Source organism: Coccidioides immitis (genome assembly GCF_000149335.2).
Source record: "Coccidioides immitis RS genomic scaffold supercont3.3, whole genome shotgun sequence".
NCBI lineage: Eukaryota > Fungi > Ascomycota > Eurotiomycetes > Onygenales > Onygenaceae > Coccidioides > Coccidioides immitis.
Window position 1 is genome coordinate 3,988,748 of NW_004504308.1, and position 11,665 is coordinate 4,000,412.

The window sequence follows — 11,665 nt, forward strand, 5'->3', positions numbered from 1 at the left end:
TTGAGTTTATTCTAGAAAAGAAGAAGTAAAGTCAGTAAAACAAGAACCAAAATAAGAAGAAACAGAAAATCTTAATCTCTTAAGAGAAAGATATGTTTCAACAAGATAATAAAGAAGATTATTCATAAATGAAGACATCAGTAAAATTACTTCTGAAAATATTAAAAGAGAAACACAAATAATAAATAAATAAAAAGCTCTGTTTAAAATATAATTAATCAGATCATAAAGTAAAGTTCTGTATAAATAACTCAAACAAGTTCTAATAAACAAATAAAAAGAATAAAAACTGAGTAAAGACTAGAGCTGTAAAGCTCATGCAAGATCCAGGTCAAACATTAGCAAGACAGAGTATTAGTCAAATAAAGAAGGCAAGCAGACACAGTATATATCTGTTGGCCATACTAACTACACTATCAGATAATCTTATAAAGCAAGCTGCACTGTTGAACTCAGATACTACAGTAAACAGTATTTTCTATAAACCAGTGTTGTAATTGAACTAGAATCAACCAAAAATATCTATAGAAGTTATTGAGATATTGAATGAAGCTAAGACTGATTGATATGGTATCTACAAGACTTAACTTACTATAACAGACTTTATAAGAATCACAAAGACAGTACAATATATATTTGTAGTGATTAATATGGTCAACATGAATATAGTTCTAGATATGCTGTAGTTAGAAGATTTCAACCTGAATATAAACTAGAAGAACAAGATATAATATTATTAACTCTCAGAGAAAATAGTAGAACTTCTGACTACAGATAGATTTCTTTAAGTAATGTGCATTAAGAATAAACTTTCTTATATTATTTTTGTATCAGATAATAATTAAGTCTTGACAGAAGTATCTGAGTGATTAAGAGATTATAAAGATATTTTCTCAGAAGAAAAAGTAGTAGAGTTACTGAAATTAATAAAGATTAGTTATTCAACTGTTCTTAAAGACAGCTGCAAGCCCTCATACATACTAATCTATGAATTTTTACTCAAGCAGACAGAGATTCTACAAGAGTACATTAAGAACAAGTTATGCAAGAGTTAAATATATTTATTATAAAGTTCAGCAGAGGCTTCAGTGTTGTTTGCACTTAAGATTAATAGAGAACTCAGACTCTGCATTGATTATTGTAATCTTAATGCAGTTATGATAAAGAACTATTACTCTTTGCTATTAATAGATAAGATATTAAGCCAGTTGATGAAAGCACACTACTTTTTCAAGATAGATCTACATAACATCTATTACTAAATTAGAATCAAAAAAGAAGATAAATAAAAAACTACATTTTGTACAAAGTTTAAGAGTTTTGAATATCTTGTCATATTTTTTAAGTTATTAAATACACCAGCAATCTTCTAGTTCTATATTAATAGAGTACTAGCAGATCTGATTGATGTATACTATATAGTTTATCTAGATAATATTTTTATTTTCTCTGTCTCAGAGAGAGAGCATGAGAAACATGTTAGACTAGTTATAAAGTATCTAAGAAAATACTAGTTATTTATAAAGCTTGCTAAATATGCTTTCAAAAGATGAATAATCTTATATCTTGGATATATTATTAATAATAAAGATATTAAGATGAATTCAAAGTAGATACAGATAATTGTAGAGTGGCTCTTGCCATAAAGTTTTTATAATATTCAGATATTTCTGAATTTTGCAAACTTCTATTGAAGATTCATATAAAAATACTCAGTTATTATAATACTGTTAACAGATCTCTTGAAAGATAGTAAAAATAAATAAAAGAAGAAATCATTTCTTCTAACATCTGCTATTAGAGAAGTATTTTATATATTAAAAGTGACCTTTTCTGGAGAATCTGTCATCCACCATTATAATTCAAAATATAGAATATATCTGAAGATGGACACTTTAGAACATGCTACAGATATAATATTGCTACAGCTGTTTAACAATAAGTAACATTCAGTTGTCCACTGATCATTCAAGTTTGACCAGATCTAACAAGTCTATAATATATCAGATAAGAAGATGTTAACTATTATCTAAGTATTTATTTATTAGTAACAGTATCTAGAAGAAACAAAGTATTCTGTAGAGATTATTACAGACTATATAAATCTTTGTTTATTTTATAATGTTCACAAACAAGATAGCATAATAATAATATGTAATATGAATAGAGATTCTTGAGATATATAACTTTAAGATTCTCTACTGTTCTGGAAAGTATAATACAGCTGATGTATTATTATGAAGACCAGATTATATTAAATTAAAAGAAGATATTAGTCTGCTGACATATATACTTAAATAATATTACACAGATGATGTTCCAGAGTGAAATTTATTTAAAGAAACTTTCTTTTATAAAGAAGATATTTAAGTACATACTACTTGTGCTGCTCAAAGCAGTAAGATCAAGATAGTGTAGAGAGGATCTAGTGGTATCAAGATAGTTAAGTTAGTCCAGAGAGCACCAATTAGAGATGCTGGAAAGACTTAATAAAGAAATTGCAGAAGATTCTAGATTTCTCATATATATATAAATATGGTAATAAAAGACAAAGAGATCTATAATAAACTAATTATAAGTGTGTTAAATCTGCTGCTAGAAGTATAAAGAGATGATTTCTCTGTATAAGCAAGATTTGATAAAATAAAATCTCAGCAGTCAGAGTAAAAAATAGATAAACAAGATTTTTTGATAAAGAGTGGCAGAATCTACATCTCTAGTAATTTAGCTCTAAGGCAGAAACTACTACAAGTTCATTATAATAATTTATTTACTGATTTACTTTAATATAATAAAGATATTTATCTTGCTCTGACAAAAATATATTTGACAATCAATAAGATAAGATATTCAGATGTATATATATAAATGTCAAATCTATTAACAAGAGAAAACTTTAACATACAAATTATATGAGCTGCTTACATTATTACTGATATTCAGTAATTTCTGATGTTTAATATTTATAGATTTTATAACAGATCTTTCTCTGAGTAAACAGAAGAGAAATTTATATAATACAGTTCTGATTATTGTAAATTAATTTATGAAGCTTGCATGTTTTCTTGTATATAGAAAAAAGATTAATGTGCCAGAGATGATGCATCTCTTATTAAAAAGAGTGTTTAAAGACTTTAAATTTCCAAACAATATTATTTTGAACTGGGGATTTATCTTCACAAGTAAATACTGATCAGAGCTATATTTTCATATAAAAGTTAGATAAAAGCTCAGCACAGCATTTTACTCACAAATAAATGGCCAAACAGAGATACTGAATAAGATCTTGAAGAGATTTTTCTGTATGTATTATAGTTATAAACAAGATAATTGGAAGAAGTAGCTTGTGTATGCAGAATTTGCATACAACAAATCAGAATACTCTGTAATATACATATTCTTATTTAAAGCAATATACAGCTTTGAATCTAGAGAATTAAATAAGATTCAGAAGTTGACTGATGATAATAACATACAGATAATACTTAACAGAAGACTGAGAATAATCTCTGCATTAAGAGATAGTCTGGTAGAATATTTAATAAAAGCAAAAGAAGATCAAGCACAGTTCTATAACTGAAGATATTAAGATAAGATATATATATCTGATAATAAAGTAATATTGTTATCAAGAAACTTATAAATGATATACTCTTACAAGAAGTTAGACAACAAGTACTATAGATCTTTCTCAGTAATAAAAGCTATAGAAAATAACATATATTAACTGAAGCTTTCTCTAAGCTATCAGATTCACAAAATGTTCTATACCTTATTGTTGGAATCATACTGCACAAGAAAGAGTGAGGTGCCAGCATATTCTTCTATAGTACTGATAGATAAGTATCACAAGTAGAAAATAAATAAAACCTTAGACAACAAGATGCACTATTACAAAAGATATTATCTAGTGAAGTGGAAAGAATTTTCTATTAAAAAATCAACATGAGAATCTGAGAAAAATCTTGAAAATGCACAAGAGACTCTTAAGAATTATCTAAAGCAAAGATACAATTACCAGAAAATAAATAAATCTATATACAGAAAGAAAGATAAATATAATAAAAAACAAACATAAAGATTATAATACATCAACAAAATCAAGAATTTTAATAGCAAGAAAATATACTGTAAGAGTATCTGAAATGCAGCTGTGACAGTAGTGAACCAGCTATAGATAAGCAAGACTTTGAAGTTGCAGGTATATTTAATATAATAATAAATGGCACTGCAGTGAAAGTAAATATAATGGATGAAGGATCACAAGAAGAATAAAGTGCTTTCATGATACTATAAAAACCAGAAAAAACAGTATTGGTCAGACAGTTAATAGAAGATGTGAGATTAATCTAAGCAGAAGTTAGTCTGAGAATAAGTAAAGATAGTAAAGAAGATCTATAAGGTCAGTTTCTGTACTATCTTAAAGAGTCTTGATCTCACTTGTCAAATAAGTAGTAAGATAATTAAGTAAGATACAAATATTGGTAATCTTCTTTTCAACTTAAGACAAGATAGTATGAACTGAACTTGATAAATAAGAAGATTTAAACAGATTATTCTTGACAGAATCTGTTTTGAATACAAGATTTATAATCTTGACTTCATGACTTGATACAGAATGATGATATTTTATAAAAAATTCTTTAAGAACAGAAGTGGTCTTGATGATGATGATATTTAGTAGCTTTAGGGTCAAGCCTATAAAATTCTTGCATAAGTATGCTTATGTACTTAATGTTATAAGACAACACAAATTGACTATATCAAAACTATAATACTCTTCTTAAAGACATAAGAGCTGACAAACAACTTTGATAACAGATATGAATTTGATATTCTAGATAATGCACACAAGATTCTTTATCAGTATTCTATATACATAATTCAGACTTATTCAAACAGTTTATGAATATTAAGTATATGTAGATAGAACATAGAAGAGCATCTTCTTTATTATAAAGAACAGAATCTTTTAATAATAACATTGTAATAAGCTAAAGATTAAAAGAAATAACAATACTTATATTCAGACAAAGTAGAAGAAAGAAAAGAAGAAAGAAAGTGAAGAACTTTTTATTTATACTTATATTATAATGCACTAAAGTTGCTAGTTCTATAACTTGTTAATAGATAATGTGACAACAGCCAACAAGCAATATAGTAATCAGACAGATAAATAAATAAAGAAATAAGTATATGATAAAATGCTGAACTTTTATAATAAAACAATTACTGTTCTACAATAAAAAATGTCTACTGCAACCAGTAGTAATACATATGCAGAATATCTATATAGATAAGCAGTAGAAATGTAAAAACTTGCACATCTAAAAATTTATAATACTTCACTAATAACAGAGAAGCTACAATAATAATGTACAAAAAACCACTTTAATAGTTCTATGCCTCAAAGTCTGAGACCTCTAGAGGGGGAGATAGTGTTATGAATGTAGCTATAGATTAATCAAGCATCAGATAATATCAGATATTCAGAAGTATTTATATGACCCTGACTCTAAATATATAAGAAACACACAATTCACATAAATTATGGAAACCTTAGCATTCAGTCTTCTAGTTAGAGAATCTTTATATTTTATGCATGACTTTCTTCTATTAGTTGTGAGCATTGAACTTACTTAGCTCTTTTGTACCTCTTCCTGAAAAAACCTATGTAATCTATGACTAGTTCTCCTAACACATACTAGAATTTAGTAGAGATTGGTCAGAATTTGCAGAAATCAATTTGGTTTAGCTATATCAAGAATATCAAGTTGATAGAGCTGATTTAGTGCTGGCACAAAGCCTGGGGAGCAAAGATCAGATGAGAAGAGGCAAGAAGATAAGATAAGAGTAGATAAAATTAAGATAAGAACTCTAGCTTTCTTAACACACCTTAACATAAATGTGAGTAAGCAAGAGTCTTATCAAGAAAAATCAAAATAAAAAAGTGTTCAGTAGGAGATTTTTCAGATAGAAATAGTATAATAACATAACAAATAATAAAGATATAATAAAGTAAATTTGATAATTTGTATAAAGAGTGCTATTAAGGTTATTTCTCAAATTTCAGATGAAAATATCATGTGGTTGCTGAGTAATAGTGTGAGAAGTAATTCTGACAGGCGTGAAGCTGGCACCATTTATTTCCACTTATATCTCAACAACTTGCAAGGCAAATCTACTGAAAATTAAAAGAATTCTTAGATAGAGCAAAAGCTTTCAAATGAATGTAGTTTTGTTTAATTTGAACAAGAGTTGACTGTAAAGAAGTTTTAAAAGCTTCTGAGTAAATTCTAACAGAAAAGCTATTAAGTAGTCTTTATAGTCACTAACTGCATAAGACTATAATAAATAATAATAATAATAATAATAATAATTATGGCAGATATCTTCTCAAACTTTCTTTATTTCTTTTGCATAAGTTCTTTACAGTGCTTCTGTTAGCACTTTTTAATAAAAGCCATTTATTTTTCTTCTTATTGTACTTTATTATATATTTTCTTTCCAGTCTTGGTGCAATATACATGGTGATTATAAGTTGTAGTTGAGCTTGATATTGTGAGCATTGAAGTAAAGCATAGAAGCAGGTTTATATTATGTAACCTGATCTACTACAATATAGACAAAGTTCTTTTTATTACCATAAGTCTATTTTCTTATTATCTATTAATTCAGCTTGCTAAAGCTATCTTCTAGTGTCAGCAGAGAGATTTATACTATTATTAATAGAAAGAAAAGCAGGCTTCTTTAAAACAGAAGATCTAGTATCAAACCTGAAAAAAAGAAGACACATATATATATAAGATTTAATCTGATTTAACTCTTGTATCTGATAATTAATCTTGTGAAGTTGTGTGTAATATTCTTTATAGATTTCAGATGTTGGTATTCTAATAAATCTTTTTATTAATTTAGTGCTCAAAGCTGATTATAGATATCTCTTCTATAACTAGTTATTTATTGATACATCTGATTCAAGAAAAAGACAGTTATACTCAGACAAAAAGATTACAAAAAAAATTTATTCTTGCTTAATTAAATATAAATATTACAGAGCTTTTTGTCAGCAGACAAAATTATTAAAATTTAATCCCATCTACTTAAAGAGTTTCTTAAATATATACTTTATTATATTATAATAAGCTTTAATCTAGAAGAGTATTATCTTGACTACATTCTTCTCTAATTATAAGTTTATATAAACTGCTTAGTTCTGTTTGTTTTTAATAATATATTTGTTAATTTATAGTTTATTTTATAAAATTTACTTTAAAGCTTAAATACAGATGTAAGTTCTCTTTATTAAATTAGATACAATCAGAGAGCTGATAATAAAAGTACTTGATAGAAGTTTTACTGGTATCAGCTGAGCTGCTGTTATTCTGAGCAGCTTTCAACTACTGGTGTAGATTCTTATTTATTTCATTCTAAGTATATTAATAGTTCAAAAAGTTTATAAGTATGTTTTTCTTTATTTCTTTTACTTTTTTCATTACTTTGTAGCTTGCTTTAATATCTAAAGCAGACTCTGAAACTTTAAATATAAGTATTCAATTTGTATTTATAGTTTGTAGTTCTTACAGCTGCTATTAATATCTCAGAATATAAATGCAAGACTGACTTCTTTAGTACTATCTCTTGTAGTTCTGTTCTTTCTATTCTTCTATCTGTAAGCATCTATTTTGTAAAGTAGGAGATAAAGCAATATATAATATCAGCAGTTAAGCTGAAGCTACTAGCTAGACTTTACATATACAGGCATATTACTTAAGAGAGGAAGAAGAAGAAAAGTAGACAAGTGTGTGTATAATATATTTACAACATTTGTGTGTATGGTACTAGGCTAAAAATAGAAGTAGAAACTAGACTAGAAGAAGAATAGCTTTTATTATTATTATTATTATTCATTATAGTCTTATGCAGTCAGTAACTATAAAGACTATCTAGCAGCTTATCTGTTAAAATTTATTTAGTGCACATTGTAGAAACTGAAAAAAAAGATAAATTAAAGTATTTCAAGATAATATAAGATGTTCTTTCTCCACAAAGGTTAAATAACAGATAGTATATAAAATAAATTTCAAAGAAAAACAAAATTCTTATAGAAGTGTGATATAAATTAAAGAAATAAAGTTAACATGTTTGAGAAAGTCACTGTCTAGTAGCTATTCTAGTATATTTCAGAAATAAAACTAGCTATTTTAGGCCTAATTCAGTTTCAAAAATAAAATTTAAAAATAGTTAGAAAATATCAAGTTCTTGTTGAATTTTTCTTCTTTCAGTTTGATAAGCTAAGCAGTCTAGTAGTAGGTACTTTGTATTTTCAACACAATTGCAGAAATAGCATAAGCTGGAAAAGTAATCAGATAATCTTATTAAATAAAATCTGAAATATCCATAACTAAGCTTCAATTGACAGATAGTTGACCATATCTTTTTAGATATAGAAAGAGCTAATGCTTTCCATCTGAGTTTTTTTTTTAAATTAAGAGTAGTAATTTGTATAGCTTTCTCTATTAAAGAGATCTTCATACCACTTTATCATTGCTTGTTCCTTTATTTGTTTTTTTATATAAGTAAGAGATATATATCTCTCTGAACAAACTTAATTTAATTCTGTAGCTTTTTTTGCTACTAGATCAGCTTCTTCATTTCCATGTATATTTACATGTGCAGGGAACCCAATGAAGATGTAGATTAAGTAGAAGAATAGCAGTTATTAAAAAGCTCAGCTTAAGATCTCTAGCACAGTATAGTATCAAGAGCTGAGCCTGAGAAAAATAAGAGGTTTGACTCTCTTACATTAGTCTTTTACAGAATACTTTATGTACATTAATAAACTTCTCAAACAAAGAAGAACATCTTATCAGCCAAAGCTGATTAAACCTTTTATAGGTAAGTAGATAAATATCTATCCCCTTATCTGGCTGCTAGGCAAAATTAGTGCCTTGGTAACAGATCACAAACTATAGTATTAGTGATATTTTTCTAACTAATAGATTTACACACTAAAATATATAAGAATCTATTGGTTAAAAACATGTTTATTGGTTTTTGTGTTGATTTTCAAAAATATGTTTTCACCTTCAAATCTACTAACCCTCTACCACTACAGAGTACAATAGTCAAATATGATCTTATTTATTCTCAAATTACATTGCCAGCTATGGCAGTTTATGCCTGGTGTTACTATAAAGAGCAACAGGGTTCAAATGAAGAAAGGCTAGAGCCCTAGATCACTGCATGGTTGCTCAGCTTATATAGTAACTCTCTGCCTCAAGGACTGTTGCTGGGAAAAGTTCCATCCTATGGAATTGTAATATAACCAAAATAGGCTTAGCGAGAATAAATTACAGGTTACCGCCAAATACAGCCAAATACACCGGTTTCCAATAGAATTCCAGTATTAAATACGCTATTGTACACGCTAATTTCCACGCTAATTTTGCCTGGCGGCCGGACGAGGGGATAAGAGGGACGAGGGCCTTGTCTAGCTAGATTCTTTTCCTTTCCTTCCTCATCACTGTTCTTCTCGGTGGATGTACGTACGTAGATAGTGGCATAGCCCAGTCGATCGTTCGTGGCCCGCTTCGTACGAAGACCGGTTCTTCCTCCGTAGCTCGCCGCCACATTGAGAAAGCCTCACACACCCACTGCTATGCAAACTCCAGGCCTGAACAATGCTGTTCCTCCCCATTCGCCCGTCGCCTTCCACATCGGCTCACTTCCTGGAAATCACGTATCACTCTTGAATCGCTGAGTGATTCCATTACTGCTCAAGAGACGTGCTAGAATAGCAAATAAATAAATTATGCAAGTCCAAGTCACTGATGACTCAATTTATCCTTTCTCAAAACCAAAACATATAAAATCAAGGAATAGAAAGGGGAAATAACAAAAAAAAAAAAAAAGGAAATGAAAATATTGAGAAAGCTCAATCTTCTCTCAGAGTCTCAGAACATCGCCCATCCTGAATAAGAAGTTCCACAAGATGAATATACTTCTCATCGCCAGCTCTCCATTCCCAGCCCCGCACAATGGCCAGGGCTTCCTGAACACGTTGTTGAAAATGTTCCTCACTCTCACTCTCCTCATCTTCAATATTGTCTGGTAATTTTGGGAACACATATCTTGACAGAAACTGAGCAATATCAGAGCAGATAGGATGCCGCTGCATACCCAATGGCAGGCTGAGGAGTTTCTTGATCTTAGAGAGCAGATATCTTTGTGGATTTGGGACCAGTGAGCTTTGTTGCAGGTTGACAGCAGATGGGACTCTCACGCAATCATCAAGTGACAGGAGCGTATAGGACAGTGGTATGAGATGGATACGCATTGCAGCATAATGGTGCATTACACCTATCATCTCTCGCTCACCATAGGCTTTTGCGCGGGACTCCAGAACACCACCAAGTGGGATACCATGCTCCAAGAGGGTTTCTGATGCTAGAGGCAGCTGTGAGTCTGGGATAGCCCATTCAAATGTCTATAGACAGGAACAGTCAGCATGTCAGACACGACCATTTAATGTTACAAGAGAGGAGGAGGAGGAGGAGGCAAAGAGGGCTACCATTATCACAGCAGGATATCCAAGGCGGAGATGAAATATCTCGCCATACTCCACCAGGGGAATGTCCTTTTTATTCAGCGCCTTCTCAACAAGGCCCAGAGCAGCAAACGGATTCAGCATGTCAAAAAGGCAAGGGTGTTTGGTTTGAGATCAGTCGAGGCGTGCCTAGGTAGTTAAAGCCAGCAGCGGTCTTCTTCAAAGCTGAAGAGCACCATCAGGTTGCAGCTTAAGACCGGAATTTTTGATGACCCGGACCCCTTATGTAGCCAGGGTGGACCTTGGAAGTCACGTGATGCTTATTAAGCAGAGCGCACCTTTACAAAAAACAGTCACATGCATGTATGGTATTTATAGTACTGAAGATGTGACCTCTTTAGTCAGCATCATGTGACTTTTATGAGGTCCGCAAACTTTATTTCTGAGGTTCCATGATCTGTATCCTTTGAATTTTTTAGGTTATGCGCCCAGAAAGCACTGGTAGTCAACTTTTTGCATCACATCACAGTCACACAAGAGCACACATCAGAGGACCTTGTAAATAAAGTTTGCGGACCTCAAATATGTCATGTGATGCTGACTAAAGAGGTCCAACCTTCAGTACCATAAATACCATATGTGTACCTCTACTGTTTGCATTTTCAAATTATAGTTTTCTTCACATACATTAATTAATTGGGAATTGATTAGCAATGTCTGCTTCATTTAACTATAGATCTGCCATCTGATGACCAACCTTTTGTGGCTAATATCCCTTCATCTGACGCCCAGAATATAAATAGAGATGGCAGTATTAACAGGATATGAGTCAAAATGCCTGATAGCTGTTTGTCAATTGATTAACAAGTGTTTGGCAACTGATTAGCAGCCGCTTGCCAACCAGTTATGGAATAACCTATCTTTGCCTGAAAGCAGTCCGTTAAAGTTTACCCGGCAGAAACCCCCCATAGTGCAGAACAACAGACTATAGCATCTGTATAATCAGTCATTAACTAACTGATTGGTAACTGATTAGCAAATGATTGTATTACTTACTATCATGTACTCAGGCAGAACAATCTCACCTAGGCTAGTATTCGGGATCGGAACAGGATC

The 11,665-nt window shown here is 30.4% G+C and overlaps 1 protein-coding gene across 1 annotated transcript; it reads right to left on the minus strand.

Annotated features, from left to right (window-relative positions):
• Positions 1-9,375: 9,375 nt before the first annotated feature.
• Positions 9,376-10,745, minus strand: CIMG_07455 (uncharacterized protein). Its single transcript, XM_001240291.2, has 2 exons — positions 10,574-10,745; positions 9,376-10,489 (listed from the first exon to the last, which is right to left on the minus strand). The coding sequence occupies exons 1-2, from the start codon at positions 10,691-10,693 to the stop codon at positions 9,938-9,940; spliced, it is 672 nt and encodes a 223-aa protein (XP_001240292.1). The 5' UTR covers positions 10,694-10,745; the 3' UTR covers positions 9,376-9,937.
• Positions 10,746-11,665: the final 920 nt, after the last annotated feature.